General features: G+C 65.6%; 1 protein-coding gene across 2 annotated transcripts in view; it reads left to right on the top strand.

Moving 5' to 3' along the window:
• The window catches only part of SSBP4 (single stranded DNA binding protein 4), a 65,935-nt gene that overhangs the window by 30,151 nt on the left and 9,451 nt on the right, over positions 1 to 26,333 (top strand). For both annotated transcript variants that reach the window (XM_073323668.2, XM_073323669.2), the window contains 2 exons: positions 2,974 to 3,058; positions 23,852 to 23,941. In XM_073323668.2, the coding sequence (XP_073179769.1) occupies positions 23,879 to 23,941 (63 nt within the window). In that variant the 5' untranslated portion in view covers positions 2,974 to 3,058; positions 23,852 to 23,878. The remainder of the gene's footprint in view (positions 1 to 2,973; positions 3,059 to 23,851; positions 23,942 to 26,333) is intronic.

Here is a 26,333-nt window from a genome sequence, read left to right as displayed (position 1 = left end):
GCAGGGGGTGCTTGTCGAGGTCTGTGGGGGGGAGGGGCTCCTGCTTCCCCCTCGTGCCCTAGCTGGATGGGGTTATTCCGGGTCCCCTCTGTGCAGCCTAGCCAAGCGGTCTCTTGCTTCAGAGCTTTGCCCCCACCCCATCCTCTGCTTGTGACATCACAATAGTCGCCTTGGCAACCAGCCGTGATGTCACAAAGAGAGGGTGAAGGGCCGGGCAATGGCTGGAGCGCAGGGGGCTGGGTTCTGTTCCTAGCTCCATGCCCTTTGCTCCCAGAGCCGCAGGGGAATAGGGCCCAGCTCCTGGAATGGGACTGCTCGTGTTGGGTACCCACGGGAGATGCCTGGGGGGCAGGGGGCCTCGCCTGCCAGCTGGGCCCCAGGAATCTGAGTGTCCCCCTGCGTGTATGCAAGGTGCTGTAATCTCTGCTCCTGTCCCTGGGAGGGTGAATGCAGCAGACCTGCTCCCAGCCCATGGGACAGACTGGTGAATGGGCCCCAGAGCTGAGGGGAAAGCTGGGGTGCAGTGAGGCTGCCTGACCCACTGCTGCCTTTGTGTTCAGGGTGTCAGTCCACCCCACGGTGCTGTGCCTCCATCCTGGGTGGGTGGGTGAGCCTGCTGAACTCTGGACTCCTCAGCTGTAGCATGTGCCTACCTGTGTGTGGGGGCGGTCCCTGCACTGGGCCGGAGCCCCTGCTCCTGCCGCGGAGGAGGAAGGGGTTCAGGGCTGTTGGGGGGCCGTGATCCCCAGGGCAGGGTGTCCCAGAAGCAGCAGGGGGGATCCCCTAGCGGCTGGGGTTGTGGGGGGGGGGAGAAGGGATGAGGCCGTGGTCCATTCTGCTGCCCAGGGCCGTGGGGGTTGGGCCCCTGAGGTTGGGGGTTTATGGCTGGACGGAGCAGCGTTGCTGGTGCCCGGCCTCCTGCAGGGGGCGCTGACGCTGGCCAGACAGGTGCTCCATCGGTTCAGTGCCCGGGGCCCAGCCCCGCTGCCCCCTCTCCCCTGAGCCCAGCCTGGCCCTATGGGCGCCCCTGGAGTGAGCTGAATTTCAGGGCAGGTCCTGGGGGTGGGTGGGGGTGTGAGATGAGATGGTGACATCAGAGCACTCAGCCACTCACCACCTGGCTACCCATAGTATATTTGCATACCATCATCCTATTGGCTGGAAATGCCAGTCGTGGTTGACAGCGATCCGTTTTTAAAGGGGCAGTGCTAGAAATATTCAGGGCTGGTTGAGCGCTGCTGGATCAGCCCTCAGCTTGGCCCAGCGGCTTTGACGACCCCGGCGCAGCCCCTGCATAGCACCAGGCTCAGGGGCCAGTAAATAAAACCAGGCTCGACTGGGGAGAATCGCCGCCAGCCAACACAGGGTGCAGCCAGCAGCAGAGTGGAGGAGTCTCCAAAGGGCCAGCTGCAGCCGGCGTGTGTAACTGGGGCTCCCCGATCTTAGGCACAGTGGCAGGAAGTGCCAGGGCTGACGCCCTGGCCCACAGGGGAAGGGGTCACTCTGGGGGTCATGATAGCCAGGTTCAGTCCCGGCTCGGCCCCAGACTTCCAGTGTGACCTTGGGCAAGACCATCAGCCTCTCTGGGCATCGCCTCCCCGTCTGTACAGTAAGCAGGATAGATCGCTCTGCCCTGTGCTCGTAGAGCCCAGACCTATCCTGCCGATCTAGCTACAGCGCTTAGCAGCAGAGTGTGCCCATGAGTGCCTCTGCCCCACCTTCTCCTGGGGTGCTGGGAGCCAGTGGGGTGCTTGCCCGTCGGGACCTGATGTCTGCGTATTTAGCTGTTTCCAATAAACTATTAGGTGATGGTTTGGTTTTTGCAGGCATGGGTGGGGGAGAGAGATTGGGATTAACCCTTGGGCTGCTGGAGTAGCTCCCCGGAAGGCCTTGCTGGTGCGTTATGCCATGGCCGAGCAGTGGAGCAAGACGTGAGGCTGGTGGCTGCGCGATCTGCATGGCCGGGTGGCTCCCCGGGGCCACACCGGGCTGCCTGCAGAGTGGGAGCAGCCATGGGCGAGGGGGCTGCGGGCTCCCTTGGGGACTCAGAGAGCGCTGAGCCTCTTCCCAACCTCTGGGCTACCCAGAAACGTGGACACCCGCACCTATTCCACCCCGTAGGCCCCTCCTAGGTGCTTGTCAGCCCAGTGCATGAACAAGCCTGTTTGGGCCAGGCTGGGTGCCAGAGGCAGGGTGGCTCTGGCCAGGCCCTGGCCTCCCCTTCTCCGGGATGCTGCAGCCTGATGGAAAGTTCCTGGGATTTCAATTTCAGCTCCAGCTGATGATCTTAGCAACCGTAACCTGGGAAAACACTCTGCGGTGGAGCCTGTGGGCCAAGGGGGAGCCGGGCCAGCCCCAGGGCCTGGAGCAGCCACTGCATCTGGAATGGGATGCTCCCAGCATGCTGGGCCAGGTGCGGATGTGCCCTTGCTCCCCCAAGGGCATGGCTGTTCTCCACTGCCTGCTGCGGGTGATCAGCCATGGGCAGCCCTGACCCCGTGGGTCTGGCCTGACCCCATGGCCGTGGCTGGCACCAGCACAGGATGGGCCTCCGTGGTTCCAGTCCAGCAGCCTCTTGTGCTGCTGGTAACGGGTTCAGATCGGGGCCGTCAGGCTGGTGGTGGAGTGAGTTTGGTGGGTCGTGGCTGAGGGGCTTCAGCCATGATTTTTGTGGCACGAGTGCAACCCCTCATGTGGGCAGGGTGAGCTGGCTGGCACAGGGCCCCTCCCTCTAGCTCAGACACGGCCACGGGCCTCATTGTCTACCCTGCAGCTCAGCACAACTGGGAGCTGCTGCTTAGGGAGAGCCCGGAGCAGGGGGCTGCGGGTCGGGATCGAGGGGCACCGGCAGAGCTGGGGGAGCCCAGGGCTGGGGGAATGGGGCTGTGGGCTAGGATCGAGGGGCACCGGCGGAGCTGGGGGTTGCCGGCTGGGGGGCGCACAGGGCCTGACTGACGCGCTCTCTCCCCGCAGTGTGTTCTGGGACCTGTACTGTGCGGCGCCGGACCGCCGGGAGACATGTGAGCACTCCAGCGAAGCCAAGGCCTTTCATGACTATGTGAGTAACCGCGTCCCCGCCAGCGGCCAGGGCTGTGCTGGAGGCTCCAGGGCGGAGGGCTTGGGGCAGGCCAGTCCCACCGTGCTCTTGGCTGGGCTGTGGGGGGGGGGCAGCCTGTGCTGAGTAGCCCCAGGGGACTCAGCTGTGCTGGAGGAGTTGTGGGGCTGCTGCTGTTACTCCCCTGTGCTGGGGGGTGTCGTGTAGCCTGGGGGGTGTGTGCTGTGACAGGGTCGGGGTGTGTGTGGCTGTAGCCGGGGGGGGGCAGCATGCTGTGACAGGGTCGGGGGGGGGGTGGCGGCTGTAGTGGGGGGAGGGGGCGGTGGTGGCTGTAGCCGGGGGGGCGGGGAGGGCAGCATGCTGTGACAGGGTCAGGGGTGTGTGTGGTGGCGGCTGTAGCGGGGGGGGCGGTGTGCTGTGACAGGGTTGGGGGGGTGTGGCTGTAGCCGGGAGGGGGGGGAGCCGGCAGTGTGCTGTGACAGGGTCGGGGCGGTGGTAGTAGCGGGGGGGGGGGGCGGTGTGCTGTGACAGGGTCGGGGGTGGTGGTGGCGGCTGTAGTGGGGGGAGGGGGCGGGTGGCGGCTGTAGCCGGGGTGGGGGGGAGCCGGCAGCATGCTGTGACAGGGTCGGGGGGTGTGTGGCTGTAGCCGGGGGTGGGGGGGAGCCGGCAGCATGCTGTGACAGGGTCGGGGGTGGTGGTGGCGGCTGTAGCCGGGGTGGGGGGGAGCCGGCAGCATGCTGTGACAGGGTCGGGGTGTGTGTGGCTGTAGCCGGGGTGGGGGGGCAGCATGCTGTGACAGGGTCGGGGGGGGGGTGGTGGCGGCTGTGGCTGGGGGGGCGGTGTGCTGTGACAGGGTCGGGGGGATGGTGGCGGCTGTAGTGGGGGGGGGTTGCTGAAGTCTGGGGGGGCTGTCTGCCCTAGCACGGCCGTGTCTGCTGGCTGGGTGGGTGCTTGTGAGGAGCCTCCTCCTTTCCCGGCCACACTCGGGGCTAGGTGTCGTTGCTGAGCCCTTAGCTCCGGGCCTCGTGTTCTCTGCCCTGACCCCGGCTGGAAGCTGTGTGGGGCCCGGGCAAGGTCCTGCCTGGCACTTCCTGCGTCTCCCGGCAGGGCTCTGGAGCAAGGCGCTGAGCATTGGGCTGCAGACTGGGAACGTCTGGGTTTATCCAGGAAAGCTCTCCAGAGGCCAAGGGGTGCTAGGAAATGGGTGGTGGGGACAGGCCCCCCCCGGGCAGCCACTCTAGGGGTGACCACTCCTGTTTGAGATTGGGGGGGGGAGTTGGACCCTGTATTTTCGGGCCAGGAGGCCCATTGTGACCATCTAGTCTGACCCCCTGCGTAACACGGGCAGAGACCTGCCCCCACCATTCCTAGAGCGGAGCTGTCAGGGAAACAGCCCAGGGATGGAGACTCCTCTCCAGGCCTTGGGGAAATTTGTTCCAGTTGTTAATTACCCTCAAATCCACCCCTTATTCCCAGTCTGAGACTAGGGGGAGGACTGTGACCTGGTGGGGTGGGGAGGTGTCATGCAGCGGTGGCTCTGCCAGGGTCACCATGGCACCCTGCTGGGTAGTTCCTCACACACCCACTGTGATCTCTGACCCCCTGTGGGTGATCCTAGACCCCGGGCCAGGGCAGGCGCCATCTCCACCTGAGGCGTGAGCTGCCATGACCCACTGCCCAGATCCCTCCCACAAATGGCAGACATGCGTGCTCTCTTTGCACACTCGCCCGTTCATCCAGGCGCAGCAGGGCATAGGTGGTTCAGCACCCACTGGCTGGGGGGTGCCGAGGCGGAGATGTGATGAAGCGGGACTGTTCTTAATGTTTCTTCTGAATATTGTGGGGGTGCCTCAGTTTCCCCTATGCAGTTCTTAAGTATCTAGGGAGTGGGGTAAGGGTGTATGATCATTGCAGAGCCCTAGAGGGCAGGTGTGTGCAGGGGTCTGGACACAGAGAATGGCCGACACCCTGTTTCCTGGCCACTGATGGCCTGGGCCCTTCCCCCCTGCAAGGTGAGAGCTAAAGGGTTGGAGAACAAAGGAATCAGGTGACCTCCTGGCCCGGGAAAGGGGAAAGCCCAGAAGAGGAGGGGCTGGAGGGAGTTTCAGTTTGGGGCTGGCTGGGGACATGGAGTGAAGTGCAGACGTGGTTGTCTGGCTCACTGCCCCCAAAATGGACCCAGCTGAGGGATCCCATTCTCTGTACCTACAAGCTCTGTTTTAGACCATGTTCCTGTCATCTAATAAACCTCTGTTTTACTGGCTGGCTGAGAGTCACGTCTGAGTGCGGAGTTGGGGGGCAGGACCCTCTGGCTTCCCAGGACCCCGCCTAAGCGGACTCGCTGTGGGAAGTGCACGAGGGGCAGTGGATGCTGAATGCTCTGAGGTCAGACCCAGGAAGGTGTGAGCTGTGTGTCCTGCAGACAGGCTGCTCCCAGAGAGGAGACTTCCCCAGAGTCCTGCCTGGCTTCATGGGGAGCAGCTCCAGAGCATCGCCCAGGGACTCCGTGACAACTGGTGGTAGCGGTGGGACGCCCTGGACTCCATGACAGGAGGTCAAGGCTAAGATCTGGAGTGTGTGAGCACCTCTTGTGGGCAGGCGGAGAGCGAGGGTGCCCTCGGGCAAGCATCCTGGGCTGGAGAGTGGCTGCCCCCAGGGCAGGAACTTTCTGCAAGCACCCAGCCCACTGCACTGAGCTGGTCTAACCGGCAGGGCTCTGTGCTGCCCATCTCTGTGCATCTGCAGGAGCAGCCTGGGGTGGAGAGCCCCCAGGGCACCCGCTTCCCCATGCCCGGTGCTCCTGACATAACTGGAGGGCATGAAGTGCTTGCTCTGGATCTAAGCAGCGAGTTGTCTGCAGGAGCTGGGCGTGGGGCTGGAAAGGGGGGAAGCAGCCATGATGCAGGCATTGGAACAGGTTTGCTGTTAACGACGCTGCATCTTTGTGCCGATAGCTTCCTTTCTCCTGTCATTCAGTTTGTGTTTTCAGCTGTATTGTCTCCCTGCTAAATACCCGATTTGCCAGCTGCGGAGACGGGGTGTGTGATGGGAACGTTTGGACAGGTGGCTCATGTGTTTTGACTGCACTCGTGGCTTGTGGGGGTGTGTGTGTGTGTGTGTGTGTGTGTGACAACTTCTGCACAGCAAGGGCTGGAGCCTCTTTCCTGGCACCAGCCCCCGTGTGCTGCAGCCAGCTCTGGTGCAGGACAGGGGCAGTGATTTGACCACATGCCCGGGTGAGAAATGTTAACAGGCTGTTGCGGGAGGCTCACTTCTCAGCCCGCCTCCCTCTGCTGGGGAGGCCGCCAGCTTCATGGCCAGACCAGGCCCTTCTCCCCACTGCAGGGCTGACCCCCAGGGAGCCAGCTGTGAGGGAAGCTGCATGGCACGGGCACCCATCCATCAGGGACCCAACTGAGAACCTGCAGACTCATGTCACACAAGCCATTGACTGTTCTTCAGGTGGTGATGGTTCTGTCACTGAAGGGTGGGGTGAGATTGGACCCAGTGACCACAAGGGGAAAGCCCCACCCTGGGGCTGGATCAGAGCCGGTGCCCCCTGGAAGGGAAGGGTCCCATCTCCCATTCCCCACCTCCCACTCCAGCCCCAGCTCCTAGCTAGGATTTGGGCGCTGGGCCATGTTGGCCAGAGGGAGTTGATGTCAGGACTGGATGGGACCCAGGGTTCCTGGCTCCCTGCCCCCTGCACTAAGCCTGGGACGCACACCCTGTGGGAAGTCGTGGTAGGGAGGGGCTGCACCCAACTCCCAGCTCACTGCTGTCCTGGGGCAAGGAGCAGGGAATTGAGGTTCGCTAGGACCCAGCACGCTGACGGGCCTCTGCTCCCCTCCAGGCAGCTCTAGTTACACCAGGGAGGGGGAGCCTGGTGCATCTGGAGCCAGGCCAGGCTGCCTGTTACCAGCTGCAGCCCAGAGCCTGTGAGGTGTCAGTAACAGGGAGCAGGGGGCACAGCTGGGTGTGTTTAGGTGCAGACCCTGAAGGGAGGAGGAGGGGGCTGCATGGGGCCAGCCAGGGGGGCTCTTGCCAATCTCTGTGGGTATTTGCAGGGTGAAACGCTGGAAAGGGGGCGAGTTTGCTTGGCAACACTGCACCCGGCAGCAACTTATGGGTCTGTGCACGATCCAGTGCCCCTCCCCGCACACAGCCTGGCCACTGCCCCTCAACCCCCACCTGCAGCCCCCTGCTATCCCAGCCTGCACTTCCCTGCAGCCCTGCTGGTGTTTCTCTGTCCTGACCTGGAGCCCCCTTTTTGCTATCCCAGCTGGTGCCCCAGTCCTGTTCTCAGCCTGCAGTAACGCAGGCCCCGTGCTTGGTGCCTGGCTGGCAGCAGCGCAGGAGGCCAGAGCAGTGCCCTTCGTTCCTGATCGCTGGGTGCTGGCAGGGCCCTGGCTGGCTGGGGGCAGGAGGCAGAGACCGGGCTGGGGGTAGAGTGATGGGGGGAGCTGGTGGTCTCCCCTTGGGGCTGGCTGAGGGGCTTTGTGAGTAGCTGGGATGCCCAAGGGCACGGTGAGGGTCTCCCTTCGGCTGGGCCTGGAGCCTGTAAGCAGCCCCTCAGCCAAGCCCCTTCCTAACCAGTCCGAGGCCGTGGGGGGTGGTCCAGGGCCTCCTGCTACCCTCCTCTTTGTGCAGAAGCATCAGCGCCAGCTGTGGGGTGCCTGGCCGAGCCCACGCCTGCTGCCTCGGGCTGTGCAGAGAGAGCAGATGGCAGCGCCCCTCTAGCGCCCCAGGGTGTGCGTGGGGCTGGCCGCGCTCTCGCCCCGGCTGCCCTTGGCTGGCAGGCTGCAGCGTGCGGGGCATTAATATTTCAGGCCTGTGCTGCAGGGAGCGGCGCGGGTCCTGCTGGCGCTCTGTGCACATGAATAACTTTCTGGGAGGGGAGCAGAGCGCCGGGCCGGGCCCTGTGGGAATCCGCCAGCACGCTCCGGAGAGCGTGGGGCGCGCCAGCCCTGAGCCGTGGGGGGTGTGCTTAAAAGGGCAGTGGCTCATTCCCAGCCGCTCCCTCCCATCACAGTCCTGCAGCCCCACAGGGTGTCTGCCGACTGCCCCCAGCCACAGGTGCTGCTGCCCCCAGAAATTTCCAAGGCTGGGCCTGGCACACTGTGCTCACACATGCATGTCGTGCTCCCAGAGAGAGAGACGCACTCCATACACGTGAGCATGCATGGGCCTTGCATGTGCGCACAGCCCCTGTGAACACACACGCACACCACACACAGTCACGCAGATACACCCCTCACACATGTGTGCACACCCACCGTGACAGACAGAGCCATGTGCACATGCTCCATCATGATCCCAGGCCCCTGGTTACTCCCCGATGCCCCCTTCTCTGCCAGCCAAGTCTTCAGGGTTCACTTAAATCACATTTTCAAGGTTTAATTTGTAACCAGGAGGGTTGCAAACCGGGCTCCTGGCCTGGGTGTGGGTCCCCTGGTGTTAAGCAAGGCCTGGCCTGGGCAGGGCATGGATGGCAGACCTATGTGGAAATTGCTGGGCTGGTGAGCGTGGGGGTGATCTCCCCACCAGTGTTGACCCTGCTGCCCTAGAGCAGTGCTGGGGGGCGGCTCCGTGCTGGGGGGCAGTGCTAGGGGAGGGGAGACGTCGGAGCCTTCTCTCCTCTCCCAGAGAACTGGGACTGCCTTGGCCCCTTCTTCACTTTCCTCTGCCACCTTGATGGGGAGGGGTCAGTTCCACGGACCTCCCGGTGCCCCATGTATGCAGAAGTGCTCCGCTGCCTCTAATGAGCGCAGGGGGGCAGGCCTCAGCTTTGGGCCCCATTGTGCCTCCAGCACCACTCCCTGACACTGTGCAGGGATCTGACCCAGAGGGATGCCCCCCCATTAGATGCCCACCCAGCTTGGCAGGGTGAGCTGCAGTGGGGCAGCCAGTCAGATTGCCCTGTGGCCCAGCCTGGCTGTGGGGCGTGTGTGTATGTGTTGGGGGGCGGGGGGACAGATGTGGGGCAGGTCTGGGGAGTGCTCGGGGGCCTCAGGCAGACACCCCTGGCAGTGGGGCGCTGGATGTCTTTGGAGCTTGCCTGGGGAAATGGAGCACTGGGCTTGCTTGGCTTGGCTGTGGGGGGGCCAGGCGGCTCGGACATCTGGAGAGAATTAGCCCCGGCAGCAGGAGCCGGGGGCCGGCAAATGTGTTGTCGCTTCTCAGCTGCACCTGGCTCTGGGGCACCCTGCCAGGCTTAGGGCTAGAGTGGGAACAGGTTAGCCTCTGCGGCCCCCTTCTCTGCACACAGCTGGACAGGCTGGAGGCTGCTCTATGCACCCCCCCTCCCAAGCCCTGGAACACCCCAGGTGTCGGGCAGCCACAGAGAAAGGCCCTGCTCCAAGGCCGGGGCCAGGACAGGTGCCATCCCACCAGCCAGAGACCACCCTGGCTTCCCCTCCCGTGCCAGCCCTGCAGGGACCCAGTTCCCATCGCCCAGATGCTGCCACCTGCCCCTAGGAGTCACAGCAGAGCCTGGCTGTTCCCCTGTGCCCCCCCGCCCTTGCTCAGGCAGCGCTGGGGGCCAGGGGTCAGGGCTCTGCAGCAGCTCGGGCTCTTATCTGCGTGGGGCTCCTGGGGAGTTAATCAGTGGCCACAGAGTCAACAGCGCGGCTGCCCCTGGCTGCCTGTGTTTGACTAGTGTGGGGCAGGCCCTGGCTGTTTGTCCTGGCGCTGGGATTGCTGCTCTGCTGCCAAGCACTGAACTGCCTGGTGGCTGGCGGAGTTGGCAAATCCATGTGCCACGCTGCACCTTGGCCATGTGCAGGCCGGGCAGCACTTCTGGCAGGGCAGGGGCCTGGTGGGACGGGACAGCTCACGCTCTACACTGGATGGGCTGCCCAGGGCAGGGTGGGGCTCCTGGCCCTGCATTGCCCAGGGCTACGGGCCCAGCAAGACAGCAGTGGCCCTGCAAGGGACACCCACTGTGCAGAGTGGGAGGGAAGCTCTGCTGCGGCACTGAGGAACTGGACTGTGTGGGGCACCAGGGAGCCAGCTGGTGAAGTGGGCAGGGGCTGTGGGGCGCTGGTGCTAGGGGGCTCTGACTGGCTCTGAGTCCAGCCCCGGGCTGCAGCAGGGAGCTGTGGTGCTGGAATGGGCAGGGGTGGAACATGCCCATGGTATCCTCGGGCCCCCATGCTGGGAGCCTGGTGGCTGAGGCTAGGTGGGGAGGAGGGTGGTGCTGCGGCTGGATGGAGGGCAGAGAGACTACTGATGGAGATAACCCCAGGGGGCTTGGCATGGCATAGTGCTCCTGGCATGGCCCCCTTAGGGCGATGCCACCCCTTCACCTCCTCCCTGGCATGGTCCTACCCTTCCCAGCTCTGTCCCCAGCATGGTGCTCCCTCCTGACCCGGCCCTCTGTGCAGTGCTCCCCCACAGTGCTCCAGCATCGTGCCCCCCTCCTAGCTGCCCTCCGTGCCCCCCTCCTAGCTGCCCTCCGGCACGGAGCCATCTGTTTGTTTTGCTGGCTCTTTAATTACTCTGGTCTATTTACTGATGCTGCAGTCAGGCTGATGCGAAGGACACTAATTGCCCTGTACATAATCCCTGTGCCATGCAGCCCCAGCACTGTGGGCACATGCCCTCCAGGCCGCGGCCCCATGCCCTCTGGGGCGGGAGCCATCCCAGCTCCATGATGCTGCCTCAGGGCCGGGGTCTGCCATAGGCCAGCTCTGGGCAAAGGGCGCTGGTGTGGGGGCAGCTGTGGGGTTTGCCAGCTCAGGCCCTGCACTGGATCCTGCTACAGGGACTGGCTTTACTCAGGGCCTCTGGTGCCATGGAGTGGTCTGGCAGCTCAGGAACGCTTTGACCCCGGCTGGGGGTGCTATTGGACTCTGCCCCTCTCGCAGCCCGAGGGTGGCACCGGCCCCCCCAGCCTCCTTTGGGTAAAGTCCTGAGTGGTGGCTATTGGAAGGCGACCCCTGGGGAGGCTAGTGTGATCCCAGCCCTGTGCTCAGCACCATGGGAGCGGGGGTGCGTGTGTGTTGGGGGAATCCGCCTTTTCTAACCAACCTACGCAGGGGTGTGTATGTGGGGGGGGAGATGGGCTCCAGTTAGGGGCTGACTGAGCCAAGGGGCCTCCTACCTCCCACCCTGCCTGAGCAAACTGCAGGGGGAGGGGATGCAGGCTCCCTCCATCCCATTCCCCCCCTTCCTCCTCCCAATCTAGGTTGGCTAGAAAATGCTGGTCGTCCCCCCCACACACACACACATTTCCCCTCCCTCTCCTAGTGCTGCCGCTCCACCTCCTGGCTCTGCCCCCTCAGCACTGGCCCCTTTGTCTCCTCCACGTGGAGGCGGGAGCCGGGCTGGGCTGGTCCCATTGTCCATGACAGCCTCCCACCCCCCAGGCCCTACGGGGGTCCTGGCAGCCATGCAGCAACTTGCCAGAGTGACAGCTCTTGGAGCCCATGTCCCCCACCAGTAACAGGACACCCCCAGGTCCCCCCCGCCTGGGGGAGGGGCTGCCTCCATGCTCCAAGCCCCCTGGACTGGGCACTACCCAGAGCCGGAGGAGGCTGGTTCTGCCTGGCTTCCCGGGAACGTTGTCCCAGAGGGATTGGGGGCTGTGCTGTTCTGCCCAGCACGTGCCCCTGGAGTGCCCCAGCCTGGCTGCCGGTCCCGCAGTTAACCAGCTCTGGGAAGACATGGGCAGATCTCCCACCCCCATGCCCCCCCTCCCCCTGGATCTCCCAGCCCCCACTTCTCCCCCAGATCTCCCATGCCCCCCTCCACCTGGCTTTCCCACCCCCACGTCCCCCTCCCCAGGATGGCCCACACGGCTCGGTCAGTAGCTGGCGAGGGGAGGGAAAGGTCAGGCCTAGACGCTGGGGGCCGCGTGGGGCTGCAGCAGCTGCCCTGCAGTTGGTGCCCTGCAGCCAGGCTGTCGCAGCAGTCGGTCGCTGGCAGTAGGTTCTAGTGGTTACAGACGGGGATGGGGAGTCAGACCTCCTGGGGTCTCTTCTCAGCTCAGCCCCTGACTCGCTGCGTGGCCTTGGGCAGGGCTGGCTCTGTCTGTCTTTCTCTGGCCGTTCCCAGGCTGCCCTCTCTCTAGGATGGTGTCTAGGCTCAGCCCCCCGGGGTCCCTGCCTTTCCCCTCTGGCTGCAGCTTTGCCAAGTGCTGGGCGTTTTATCAGGCGAGGGTGCAGCAGGGGTATGTGCTGGAGGGGTTAATGAGCTCTCTCCCCCCACCCTCCAGCCCCGGGGAGCAGGGTGGGCTGGGAGCCAGCTCTGTGGTGCCCGGCCGTGTGCTCGGTGCAGAACTGATTGCCACGCTGGAGTTAATGAGAATCTGGCGCAGCGACGCAGCTCGGGTCAGACGGCACGGGCAGGCCCCGTTGCCATGGCAACGCTGCCTTGCATATGTAAAGCGAAAGGGCTTTGGGAGCGGGGAGGCCGCTGGGGGGGCTGGGAGCCCCAGCAGAGGGGAGCCTCCATGGGGGGTCAGGGCACAGCCCCACAGGTCGCTGCCCCAGTGCCAACCCCCTGCCCCGGTGCGGGGGTGAGTCGGGACTGGCACCAGCCCAGCTCACCTGCTGCACCCCCAGCGCCTGGCCCCTGATCGATCGCCGGCTAAGTGGCAAGGCTGGCTCATTCCACACCTTGGCTGCTGGTATTTAGGCAGCGGAGAGAATTGATGGTCTGTGGAGCCCAGCAATTCGGACATTAGCACCGCCCACAGCGACCAGAACCCACGTGGGCACCAGGGGAGGCCCCAGGGATCATAGGGGTGGCTCTCGGGCCAGCAGCAGAGCGGCTGAGCTCACCTGGCTGCAGGACCCAGGTCTGACTCTGGACAGGCTCCCTTGGCCCCTGTCCTGGTTCTAGCCTGTCTTGTGTTGGAGCAGCAGGGCTGAGAGCCCCCAACTTGTGGGGCTGGGGGAGCAGGGCCCCCAGAACTTGCTTCCCAAGCTCCCACCAAGCCTTGGCAGAGGTGCCCTGCCTGGGAGTGCAAGGGGAAGACCCTCCTGGGGCTGGCTGTGGTGGGGTCCTCGACGCCCAGCCCTGGGGCTGGGAGGAGCAGAGTTGAGTCCTGCTGGTGAGATTTGGAGTTGTACCACAGGGGATGTGCGCTGACAGCCCCCCACGTACCATGGGCAGGACTCACACACCCTGGGCAACACCCTGCTGTCTGAGCTGGGGGGGCATGGGGACCAGCTGCCCATCTTGGCCACCAGCCAAACCCTGGGGCTGCCCATCCAGCCGTCATGGCTGATTGTTCTGTGCATCGCGCTGCCCCCTGCTGGTGCTGCGCAGACGGCGGAGAAACTGCCCTGTGACAGCGGGGGTGAAGCCGGGCAGCCCCACCCAGGGGAGCGGGCAGCAGCCGCTCTGCTGGACTTGAGAGTGTCTGGACCGTGGGGGGCAGAGTGAGGGTGGGGTGGCTGAGTGTGAGTGTGGGTGTGGGGACAGGGCCCTGGCCGGGGCGGGATGGTCTGAGGGGTAGTGAGGGGAGGCGCTGTGTTCTCTGCCCCCCTCCCCACTGGACTGGGATTCGTGGTGTGCATGACGACTGCCCGTAGTGCTCGCCACGCTCTCCCCGCTGCCCCACCTCGGCTGGCCGGGCACCAATGGGGCACCGACGGTGTGCCATGGTCTGCTGGGCAGTGGAGGCGGGGGGGCGGTGCCCTGGGGGTGAGGACACAGGACACTGGCAGGGGCTGAGCTAGTCCAGCGAGGGGCAATCCAGGACCCTGACAGACACAGCAGGGTCGGGAGTGGAGAGAGCTGTGCGGGCAGCCTGTCCCCTGGAGCCTGGGGAGGACATGGGGGTGCTGCATGCACGGTGGGGGCCTCGTGCTCATGCCTCCCGGCCCCTCTGCTTTCGTGATCCATTACCAAGGCCCCCCCCGGCCATGTGCCACCTTTCTGCAGGTGAGCCCGCAGGCGCTAGCAGTGAGGGCCGGGGTCGGTCGCCTCAGCGTGACCCCATGGGAAGGAGCATCGTTCTGGTGCCAGGGCTCGTGGGGTGCTGAGGCTGCACCAGGGGCTGGTGCCCCTCTAGTTCCCCGGGCTGCAGGCAGGAAGGCGGGAGGATATCCTGTTAGAGGAGGGCATGATCTGTCACCAAGCAGCATCTGGGGCAGCAGGGGCCGCCTGGCTAGAGCAGCCTCCTAGCCAACGAGCACATCTGGATGGGGCCCTGGGGCCCCTCTCCACAGGAGGCCGGCCCAGCCCTTGCACCTCACCCCCAGTGCCTGCCAGCCCCCCTCCCTGCGAGCTGCAGTGCTGGGCTCCCCTCCCCGTTAACCCTACGGCGGCTGGCAGAGAGAGGAGCCCACTGCTGGGCTGTGTGCTGTGACTAGCGGGTGATGCTGTGCCAGGGAGGGGGTGGGTGTCAGGGAGGTGGGGTAGGATTCTCATGCTAAGGCCACACACACACACACACACACACACACGTGTACACACAAACATGTCCCCCCCACCCCACATGGCAATGCCCCCCCCCTTCCTGTGCAGGGTTACAGGCCTCAGTGGCTACTTAAGGTATTTGTGCTTCTGCCCGGGGGGAGATGGAGAAAGCAAGTCTCTGCCCCTCTCTGCCCCACAGCAGGTGGTGTCAGAGCAGGGCAGAGGGTGTGGGGATCCTGGCCCCCTGGGGAGCTCACTGGCTGCCTGCAGGCTCAGGCAGTCCTTCCCCCCCCCTTTATTCTCGGTTAATGCCTGTGTGTCTCCGTAGTGCCTGTCACCGCAGCCTCCTGGTGCAGCTGGTCGCAGTGGGCTGGTGCAGGGCACCAAACCTGTTCCTGTACCCCCCGGCCACAGCTCTTCCTGGGAACAGCCTGGGGATCTGGGCCCTGCTACCCTGCGCGCCCCTCTGCGTGCTGCCCAGCAGCCCTGAGTGTGGTACCCCCAGCCCCTGGCTATCCCGTGAGGGAGCCTGGCACCAGCGCAGGGCGGGGGGCGGACAAGTGAAAGAGCCGGTTGGGGGGCAGGCTGGGGGCAGGGCAGGTGTAAGGGCAGGAGGAGGTGTTGCTGGGAGAGCCGATGCAGGGGGCAGGTGCTTGATGGGTCCTTGGGAACCCCCAGCTGCCGTCGCTCGCACCCCTGGGCCCCCGCACCGGGCAGCTTCTCCCCCTACAACTTTTGTGTGCCCCACTGCCACGGATGCTCTCCCCTCCCCCACACATCGCCTCCCGTCCTGCCCTTCTCTTGCCTCTCCCAGCACCCCTCCTTCCCCTCCCCCGCACGCCCCCTCCCCTCCCCCGCACACCCCCTCCCCTCTCGTTTTCTTTCGCTGGTTTTCGTGACCTTGATGCAGAGACTCCCCAACCTGTTGCCATGGCAACACCTGCTTTGCATCTCCAGGCCTGGAGCGGGGCTGTGATTGACAGCTCTGGGGGTGTCCCCAGCCCCGCTCCCCCAGCCCCGGGCAGCCCCTCACCCTCCTTTCTCATCACTGCCTCTGTGGCAGCACCTGGCCGGCTGGTGTGGGATTGGCCTCAGAGCCCATACCCAGCTGCCCCATGGAGCTGGGCTCCATGACGTCCCCAGGAGCTCAGATTGGGGGAAGCTGGCCTGATCCCCTTCTTCAGTGCTGACCAGGGGGCACATGGGGCCTGGCGCCAGCTCAGGGGGCTCAAGGGGGCTTCTAACCTGTGGTGCCAGGCTCCCCCGGGTGCCTCCTCTGTTGGGGCGCTGGGCTCTTGCCCTGCCGTGTGACACCCCCCCCGGGCCTTGCCAAGCAGCCCACGCTGCCCCTCCAACTCCTTCCTCGTTCCTACCCCGAGCGCCCCAGTCCTGCCTTGGAACCATGGGCCAGGGCCAGGAATCTCCTGGGAGCCTGCTGCTCCCCAGCGTTGGCACCTCCGGCTTTAACCCTCTCTGGGCTGCCCTGTCGGTGCTGACGCCAGGCGTCCTCGGGCCTCACCGTCCTGATGGGCATCATCCCCTGCCCCCACATGGGCTTTCCCGCTGCCCACCGTGCGCCCTTGTGTCCCGCCTACCCTGGGCCCTGACAGATGCCAGCTGGGGTCTGTCCAGCTGGCCCCCCTCACCCTGCTGCCTGAGTTGGCTTCTCGGCAGGGCTGCGGGCAGCAGCTGGCTGTCGGCGGACAGTGGGACGCCGGTGGGATTGGAAGACTGGGTCCCAGTTGGTACCGTCTGTAGGACGGACTCAAGACCACGGCTGGGAGCGAGCCCCAGCTCCCGCAGCACTCCTGGCCATTCTGCTGGCCACGGCTAGCTCCCCCCTCCCTTGACGGCACTGCCCTGGCACTGCTGGGGCTCTAGGCCTGGCCTGCAGCAGCATGGTCCCTGAGGGCACCAGAGCTCTGCCCAGGCTGGGGGCAGGGGTGCCAGCTCCCTCTTTGAATCCTTGCGCGGACTCTCTTGATTCTTGAGTTGCCCCAGTGCTCTCAAGGAGACGTTTGCCAGCAGCCCTGCCGTGCCGGGGTGCCCACTGCCCAGTCCAGTGCCCTGGCCCTGCCAACCCTGTGCTTACCAGCGCCCCTGCCATAACACATGTGTGCGTGCCCTGAGCTGTGGTGAGGAGAGCAGCTGCAGCGATGCGGGGAGCCCTGAGGGGAGACAGCAGCTGGCTGGTGATGGGGGGCCCTTGGGGAGGCCTGGAATTGGGGTGCATGTCAAGGGGTTTTTACCATGCAGCGCTGAGCCGGTCTGCCAGGTCTGGGAGGGGCCGGGAGCCAGCCCTGTGGCAGTGTTGGGGCCTGTTGGGGCAAAACGGGGCCAGGCTGTGGCGAGCCCCAGACAAAGGGCCGCATGCAGCGGGTGCAGGTGGCCAGGCGGCGAGGGGGTTAACGAGCGCGGGTGGAATGTGGGGGGGAGAGATTTGTGCGGCTGGCGTTGGGGAGGCCGGTTTCATGGGGTGCCGCTCGGCTGCCTCGCCTCCGGCGCTGTTGGTTTTGGCTGCCTGCACAGACTCTCCATTGTCTTGCAAATGATTTGTGCATGGCTGTAAAGTGAGTTCAGCTGGGCCCAGCCTGCTCTGATCCTGCTGCTGATAAATGAGGCAGGGGGCCATAACTTTGTCTGCTGCAGGGCCCTAGCGCGCACTCGCTCGCTCCCCCTGGAGCAGAGAGGCTGCCTGGGCCAAGCCCTTGACCCACGGGGACAGGGCATCAGGGCCCCAGGGCCTGGCAGGAGCGGGCTTCCTGCTGTCTATGACCTGTGTGACTTCACGGGGAAGAGGGTGGGCACAACCCATGATGCTGACTCTGGGAGGCAGCACTGTCCAGTGCAGCAGCCCTGGCCCTGCCCTGTTCCCGGCAGAAAGGCCTGTCCTCTGCTGGGGCTGCTGCCTCCTCCTAGAAGCTTGTCGTGCCCCAAAGCATCTGGTGGGAGCGGGTGGCATGGGGCTCCATGGGTGGGACTGGCTGGATGGGAGTCCCACGCAGCCCGGCTCTGGGGCTGGAGCACCAGGAAGGCAGGGGCCTCATCTCCCCAGGCTGCAGGTTGGCAGCAGATGCTGCACATGGTTCCGCTAAACCCCAGCACTCGCCTCCTTGGGCCAGTTCACAGGCGAGCCAGCCAGTGGAGGGGATGATGATGGTGGTGGGAGCCAAGTGCCCTCAACATGCCCAGGGTGGCCCCCTGTGGGGAGGGCATGTTGAACAGTCTGGCAATGAGTGCCGGGAATCACAGGTCAGGACTTCTGGGTTCCATCCCTAGCTCTGTGTAGTGGGAGTGAGTCTGTGCCTCAGTTTCCCCATGCACATCACGGGGGTGATATTTCCCTCCTGGGTGGTGGGGAGCTTGTGTGGCAGAGTGCGCTGAATCCTGTGGGTGGGAGGTGCGGCATGACCAGGTTCCTCTGCTCAGGCCCCACAGTCCAGGGGCTGCTGGTGGGCTGCTGGTGCCCCCTCTTCTTGCTGGCTTGGCCTTCCTGGGGGGGCTGCCCGTGCACTGCGCCTTAGTGCCACTGAAGCTTTTCTGCGGCTGCTGGCTCAGCACGGTCACTAGGAGCAAAGTGGCCCCACTGTATGTCCACTTGCCTCTCCGCTCCCTCTGCCTGGCCAGCCCAAGCAACATCACTGCATGCCAACAGGAGTGGGCTAGCCATGGGGGGCTTGGCCCCCGAAGGGCCCCAGGAGCCCCCTGAGGATCCTGTCCAGCTCCCCAGGAGGGGCTCTCTCTACATCCGAGAAAGCGTCTGGCACCACCCGGGCATCATGGCGGCTCCCAGACACTTCCACCCCCACTGCAAACAGCATGGAAAGTGAAACCCTGTGTTTGGTTTGTCCTGAGTCTTGGTGCTCCTCTGCCCCCTGGCCTGCGCCCTCCCTGTGATGACACACAGCAGGGGCACGGGTGGGGGTTCAGCCAGAGAGGGCGCTGGCTCTGCGTGGGGGGTGCAGCTGTCAGTCTATTCCTGCCCCAGTTGTGACTGTCGCATGTCGTCGCTTGGCAGGGAATTAGTGAGTGAGAAACCCACCCGCCCACACGGCCTCATCTCTGCCGTCCATGCCAGCGCTCACCGGGAGGCGCTGCGCAGCCCAGATCCCTGTAGACCCAGCGGGGAGGGGGCTGCCCGAGAGGAACACGTGGGCACAGTGCCCCCACCCCACCCCTCCCTGCACCTCCCCTGCCAGGAGCCCTGCTCTGCAGAGCCTGCAGCTGGCCAGCCCCAGGGCTGCTGAGCTGTGGGTCTGTGCCCAGGCGGGTGGCCGGCGTCGCCTCTCCATTTAAGCGTGATGGAGGGAGTGTTTCCAGGCAAGCCTGGCTGTGTGCAGCGCCCGCTTGCTCAGTTGGTGACATCTGTCACGGAAGGGATTAGTCATATTTCATGTAAATGAGTCACTGGGCTCGGTCAGGTGGGGGCGGCCGTGCGGGCTAGCAGAGCACACGCCGTGCGAGGGGCTGGAGGGTGTACGCGCAGAGCCGCCCATCGCTAGTCATCCCGGAGCGCCTCCCTGCACAGGATGCTGTGGACGGCAGGGAGATGCTCACGGGCAGAGGGGTGAAAATACCCGGCTGCTCTAGGAAGCTGGGCAGAGTCCGCCAGCTGGGCCGTTGTGACATCACTGGGAGGGGCCTTCTGATGTCACGCCGGCCTGTGATGTCACAGTGTCTCTGGCCAGCATGTTCTGGCAGGGGCTGGGCAAGCCAGGAGCCTGGGGGGTTGGGGATGGGGGCACAGGCCAACAAGGAGAGGCCCATGCTCCATGGGGTGGTGTGTCCTGGTCCCGTATACAGCACTCAGGGTGGGTCCCTTTGGGGCACCCAGGGTTGAACGTGCTGGCCACGGAGGGTCTGGCCCCTTGGGCAGGCATTGGCACGTGGTGCCTGTGGAAAGAGCCGGAGACGCTGTCTGTCGAGCAGCTGGTGGGCGCGGGGCGGAGATCACTGTCTGCGCCCAGCGGGAGGGGGCAGCCCGGGGGAGCAAGGGGGCAGCTAACAGGCCCCCTCCCCCCATATGCTCAGCAAGGGCTTCCCACGATAAATGCAGCCGGCACAGGCGGGTGGGTGGCCTGGCACTGCGAGGCCTGGGCTGGCATGGACAGCCCTGGAGATGTGTCTTCCCCATAGCGGGTACCAGGGGCAGCAGCATGAAGGCCTCATGGAGCCACCCCCTAGTCTGGAAGGGCCCCACCACGAGGCACCAGTGGGTACTAGCTCCAGTGAGTCCCTCCGCATTCAGAAGGGAATGGGTTTGGGGGGCTGTTGATCCGTTCTGGATCCAAACCGGCAATGCCTAGAGGGGAGAGGCCCCATTCCCCACCCCCCGCACCCCCGAGCCAGCCAGTCCCCTGCTGTGGGGCTGGCCTAGAGCTGGGACCCCTAGAGGGGAAAGGCCTCGTGTCCCATTGAATCTCCCTCACCACCCCCAGCTGGTCTAGGTTAGAACCAAATCTTTCCTGTAGGGTGGTGAGGCCCCTGATTGGTCATGGGGGGGGGGGGGAGTATTAACCCTTGGCTTGCCATGCAGCTGGTCTGGTCACTTGCTGAGCCCTGGAGCCCAGCTGGGCTGTGGGCCTTGATGTCCCCAGCCCTCTATCTGCAGCGGGCTCAGTGGGCGGCAGGAGGTGGCTGAGATTCCCCACTGGGGCGCCAGCTGGAGGTCTCCAGGGCTGGTCATTCCCGAACCAGTACGTGATGGGTCTGGTGTGGAGGGCTGTAATGTATGTGGGGTGCAGGGTCCTGCCAGGTTCAGCAGCAAGACAGGGAGGTGCTAACACCCTGCGCCAGCCCCCACCCCCGGGTGCCCCGCAGGGCGTCACTGCTCTGAGCTGTGACCGGAACATGGATGGGGAGGGAGGGAAACAGGCCTGATGCAAGGGTGAGGGCCAGAGGCTGAGGCCCCTGGTCCACGGCTGCAGCCTCCCCCAGGGCTTGCCAGGTAGGGGAGGGACCCTGGCCTTGGGTGAGTCACACGCCAGGGGCTGCGGGGGAGACAGTTGGTGTGCTCTGGGGATGGCTAGGCTGGCTCTCACAGGGCCCTGGGAGAGGCCGGGGCATCTGGCCTCCGGGGCCTGGCTATTTCTGGTGCTGGTAATGAGTGTGCCCATCGCACTCGTGACTGGGCCAGCCCCGGCTCCTTTCACCCCAGCTGGACACTCTTCGTTCCAGACCAGGGCAGCCTGTGTGCATCCCTCGCTGCTGGCCTGTCTGTCTGTCCTGTCCGGAGGACCAGTTCCCGGGCGTCCTGGCCCCGCCCTGCACCGCGTTTGCCGTCTGCCCCGGGGCCAAGCGGGCACAGATGGTGCTGTTGGGATTCCGGGACGTTCACACCTGCTCTGCAGGGGGACGCTGGGCCCCAGGTGTCAGGCAGGAGAGTGAGGCTGCCCAGCTCCTTCCCACCGTCTCTGTGGGCAGAGACGCTGCCTCTGTGTGCCGTGCCCAGGTGTCCCCCGCGCCGTCTGACCCGTCCCTCCTGTTCTCCGCTATCCCGCCCCGCCTGGGCTGCGTCCCCAGGAGCAAAGGGAGGGGAAGGGGGGCCCAGGTCTGCCAGGTTGTGGTAGGGCCAGCTGGGGGCACACCCCTCGCGCTCCAGTCGGGCAGGCCCCGTCCATGCAAGAGATTGGATGTAGGCTCGGCAGGGGGGCCTTACGGAAGGGAAAATCCCCGGGGTGATGGAGGGGGGTGGTCCCAGCGCAGGGGGCAGAAGGAGACAACAGGAGCAGTGGGGTGGGGGAGGGATTGCACGGGGCCCTGGATTTGGCAGTGTCTCAGCCAGCCCCGTGGAGCAGAGCCTCTGGACCCCCCAGCCCTTTCGCAGGCCCCTTCCCCAGCATGGCCATGGAGGTGCAGAAAGCAGCCGCCTCCCTTTCAAATTGAAACCATTTGTGGCAGAGCAGCAAGGGGCCGAGCCGGAAAGCCAGCGCATTCCTTCGCTTTAATAGCTCCCCTCAGACGGACGTGGCTGGTGGGGCCCAGTGTGCCCCCCTGCACACAGCACACCCACGCGGGCCTGCCCCGACAGCCCAGCCCAGCCTGCTGTGCCCTGCCCCACAGGTGGCCTGGCTCTGACTCCCCAGGCTGGGGTGGGGGCTCTGCCGAGGGGGGCTGCACTGGGGGGTGGAGTGCTCTGGCTGGATTCTCCATATATTTCCATCTCGCTCGTACTGAGATGTGTCCTGGCTGGACGCTCTTGGGGCAAGGAGACACCAACCCAGGGCCAGGCACTCGCTCAGTGGCTCCTCAGTGGCTGTGCCCTGGCCAGCGGGTCTCAGCATGCCATGCTCTGGCAGGGCACGACCTGCTGGGCCCCATAGTGTCCTTGGACTGCGCCGCCCCATTGTAGACGAGGGAGGCTGCGGGCCAGGTGTGGCCTGGGAGGGGGATGCTTAGTCTGGAGCTCCCTTTGTCTCTCCTAAGGGCGTCCACTCCTGGTGCATACTGGGGGCAGGTGGGGGGATCTGCAGGGAGCCCCCCACCTGCTCCCACAGCCCCACCCCCCAGCTCCCTGGCAGTCATGGAGAGTTGCACCCGCCCTCCAGCTGGGGCGTGAGCTGCACTGGCAGAGCAGAACAGCTGCAGGTCGGGGTTGAGGGGCATTGGCAGGGAGCTGAGGCCTGGGCACATCCCCCCTGCTCTGGATTTGTGCTGGGTGGGGACCCCCTGGGCCAGCTCCACCCAGCCCGCTGCACATCCCCGAGGGATGGTTCGTTCCCCTGTCCTGATGCCTCGCTAATCAGTGCTGTTAATTTCATCCAGTTAGCTGCACGTTGGCATGAGCATGGCCCCAGCTGCCTTGACTGTCAGATGTGCCCCTGGTGCCACCTATAATGAGGGCAGTCAAGGGGAGCTGACCTTGGGCAGGGGCCGTAATTAGCGCACGGGGACCATGGTGACCGGAGCCGAGGGGTAATCTGCAGGCACGATAATGAGCAGGCTCTGGGCTGAGCCTCACTGAGTTTGCTGGTGGCAGCCCTGAGCCTCGCCCAGTGCCCGGGGGCAGCGGGCTGGGGGGAGAGATGTTTCCCGAGGGGCTGGCATCTCGACTGGGTGGGGCAGGCTCCTGGGCTGGGCAGGGGCACGTCCCCAGTCCTCCGTTCCCAGTGGGACTCAGCACTAGCAGCTCTGCTGAGACCCCAGCGGAGTGCCCAGGGAGCAAGGGCCCACCGCCTCTGAGCCGCTGGGGGCAGGGGCTGAGGCCAAGCATCCAGCTCCTCCCTGGTTTGTGGGGCCGCCGGGGCCTGGCCTGAGCGTTGTCGCCCCAAGGAAGCCGACGTCCCCCCTTGTCCCCAGTAGGCGGGCACCTGCTGTATCCCTCAGGGGTTAGCGTCTTTGGCCAAGGCAGGCAGCACTGCCAGGTGCCGAGAGCTTCTGTGCCCTAGAAGGGGGGCATTGGCTCCAAGGTCCTGGCCACCCTGGCACTCTGTGCCACCCCCATGCCTAGCCTGCACTCTGACAGCTCCCAGCCCTTCCCTGGCATGCTGGGTCATTCATTTACCTGGTTGCCATCCCAGCTGTTCCAAAACAGGCTATCCCGCCGAGGTGCCAGGCCCATGGCACCCCACTGACTGCCAAGCACATCTGCCTCCTGTCTGGCCTGACAGCCTCTCGCCCCCAGAAGGGTGAATTCCCTCCCCACCTGGAGCAGAACCCCTCTGGGGTGAGGGACGGACCCGTCACAGGGCTGAGATTGGCCTCAGGCTCCCCACGGAGGGCCCCAAGCCAGGGCAGAGAACAGGGCTCTCAGCAGCATCTGTGGGCATCGACCCCAGAGCTCACCGGAGGTACCAAGAGGGGCAGTGACTTATCCAGGCTGAGCGGCAAGAATAGAACCCAGGAGTCCTGGCTCCCTGGACTGGGCCATACCTACTAGGCCAGGTTGCCACCTCAGCCCTGAGGGAGGTGTTCTGTCACTGGCCAGCCAGCTGTGGGGTCTGGGTGGGCAGCGGGGGGCTGGGGGGTGCAGGGCATGTTCAGCAGCACAGCCTCTAGGGGGTAACTGAGGGAGGTAACTGGTGTGAGGAGGCTTCCCCCCAAACCCCAAATTCAACCACTCTCCTATGAGAACCAGCCCGAAGCAGCGTCATAGAGGGGGGAGGGGCTCAGCACCGCCATGGGGCATGGGGGGCACGTGTGGGGCGCTGAGGGAGAGGCATGCATGGGATATTGGAGGACCCCCCAGTACTCAATACAGGCTGTCCCATCTGGAGAGGCCTCTCCCTGCCAGGGCTTCTGACCCCTCACTGCAGCTACCTGGGGGCTGCCCCCTTCCTGCGCTGGGAGCGGGGCCGGGCAATGTGGGCACAGCATGTTCCCAGAGGGGTGCGGGGGGGGCAGGCTGACTCCCACCATTCCAGACTCCCCTCCCTAGCCTTGGACAGCATGTGACCCCTCAGGATGACCTTTGCTCTTTCTCCGCAGAGTGCCGCGGCGGCCCCCAGCCCCGTGATGGGGAACATGCCCCCGAACGACGGCATGCCAGGAGGACCCATGCCACCTGGTTTCTTTCAGGTACCCTGCCCCACTGCATGGCCGACTGGGGCCCCACTGGCGTGGCGCACTGTGGGGAGCAGGCGAACGCCCAGGGGACAAGGTGCCCGGGGGTGGGCGGACCCCACAGGGATTTCCCGTGGAGGAAGAGGGCAGCCCCAGTCCTTTCCCTTGGGGTAACCTCTGGGAGCCAGCGCGCTGCCCTCTGAGACCCAGCCAGTCCTCCACAGCTCTGCCCTGCCAAGGGGGACCCCGTGGGCCTCCTTGCCAGCTCTGCCCAGTGCCCTCTGCCGGGAACCTCCAGCAGTGCCAAGGGCTGTCCCCGTGCCCAAAGTAGGTGTCAGAGTCACCGTCAGAGCCTGCTGCTCCCGAGGGCTGTCTGTGCCCACGGGGGCCCTGCTGCGTTGCAGGGAGTTGTGGGGGAGAGGAGAGAGCCAAAAGTGGCAGCCTCTCTCCCTCTCCCCTGCTGCACTTCAGGAGCAGCCACCATGCTGCGGAGGGGGGGCAGCCCCCCCATGTCCTAAGCCTGGCCGCTGGGCCCCCAGTCGGGAGCTGCCTGGCCGCCCAGGGGGGTGTGAACTAGCGCTGAGGGGCGAGGGTCCTGCTGCTCTGTGGCCAGCGCCCCCGCCATGCGTAGGAACAGGCTGCCCTGCGGCGGAGTGGAGGCTGGCCCATGCGTCTGGCACTCAGAGCTGTGGGCCCAGCGGCAGCTCCAAGGGGGCCCAGCCCAAGGTGCTGCGTGTGGGGCTGGCACGTGCTATGGGCACTGTCAGGACACACGGCCGGCTGCAGGCTCACCCACGCCCTGGGAATGGAGGCCGGGCGGGTTCTGGCCAGGCTGGTGGAGCTGCCAGAGACATGGGGGGCAGAGGAGGGGGAGGGGAGGGGAGCTGATGCTGTGGGCACGGAGGAAGGTGCAGCCCCGGGGTGCACAGGGTCAGTCTGTGTGCAGGGAAGGTGCCTGGGATGTGTTCAGGAGCGCGTGTGCCCGAGGGGGGTGCACAGGGTCGGGTGTGCGTGCGGGGAGGGTGTTGGGGGGCGTGTGCCCGAGGGGGGTGCACAGGGTCGGGTGTGCGTGCGGGGAGGGTGCTGGGGGGCGTGTGCCTGAGGGGGGTGCACAGGGTCGGGTGTGCGTGCGGGGAGGGTGCTGGGGGGGCGTGTGCCCGAGGGGGGTGCACAGGGTAGGGTGTGCGTGCGGGGAGGGTGCTGGGGGGCGTGTGCAGGAGGGCGTGTGCCCGAGGGGGGTGCACAGGGTCGGGTGTGCGTGCGGGGAGGGTGCTGGGGGGCGTGTGCCCGAGGGGGGTGCACAGGGTCGGTGTGCGTGCGGGGAGGGTGCTGGGGGGCATGTGCCCGAGGGGGGTGCACAGGGTCGGGTGTGCGTGCGGGGAGGGTGCTGGGGGGCGTGTGCCCGAGGGGGGCGCACAGGAGCGGTGTAGGTGCAGCCAGGTGGTGGTGTGTGGGCGTTGCTACGGGCGTCAGCCTTGGCAGCTTCGCCGTGCAGCTTCAGCAGCCGAGAGCCAAACTTCTTGCTGCTGCGGGGGGGCAGGACAGGAAGGGATGTGTGGGGAGACGCTGCCCCCTAGTGTCGAGCCAGCCACGTGCCTCCTTGGCCGTCCCCTGCCGGCCAGCCGGGGCGCTGCGGGTGCTGAACGGAGGCAGGGCTGTGCCAAGTCGTTATCTCCTTAGCTGGATAGAAAATGATTTTATTAATGGCATCTTTTCGCCCCACGCGGCGCCCGCACCTGGGTTGCCGGAGCCTGCCCGGCGGGAGCTGGCTCAATACTGCAGCCCTGCCGACGCCGTCTGTTCCCCATTAGGCCGGGAGCCCTGGGAGGCTGAGTGGTGAATGGGGGCCAGCGGCACTGCCGTGCGGGGATGGGCTCACGGGCACCGCTGCGTCCTCATGCCTGTCCCGGCCCCGCCGCCCCGGGGAGGAGCTGGGAGCTGGATCCCTCACGCACCTGCCCTGTGCTCAGAGCCGGGTTGGGCAGATGGGTCACCGCGCCCGGGGGTGGGACACGGGCCCCTCTGCATCTCCGAGGCCACGGACTCACAGCACCGATGCGCTGGCTGTCGGTGGTGTGCTGGGGGCCGGGGTAGGCGGGCGGCGACAGGCTCTAAGGGCCAGGGTAGCGGTGATGGCCGGGAGGGCGGGGGGCTTTTGTGGCTGGAGACACTTCCCCCGCCCCACACGGAGCCGCGGTGCAGCCTATTCCACACCGCCAGTACAAGAGCCCCTGGCCTGCTCCGGCTGGACATTGGCTCCGCTTTGAGTCTGTGCCAGGCAGCATCCAAGGGCAGCCTGCAGCTCCTCCCCTCCCCATGGGGTGGGAGCCGGGCGGGCAGCGTTCTCAGGACCCTGGGCTCACCGCACCTTCCCCCGCAGGGACCGTCTCCTGGGCACTCAGACGGG

Source organism: Lepidochelys kempii, chromosome 25 (genome assembly GCF_965140285.1).
Source record: "Lepidochelys kempii isolate rLepKem1 chromosome 25, rLepKem1.hap1, whole genome shotgun sequence".
In the NCBI taxonomy this organism is placed as follows: domain Eukaryota; kingdom Metazoa; phylum Chordata; order Testudines; family Cheloniidae; genus Lepidochelys; species Lepidochelys kempii.
Note: the sequence above shows the minus strand (reverse complement) of the source record. Positions and strands in the feature narration are given on the sequence as shown.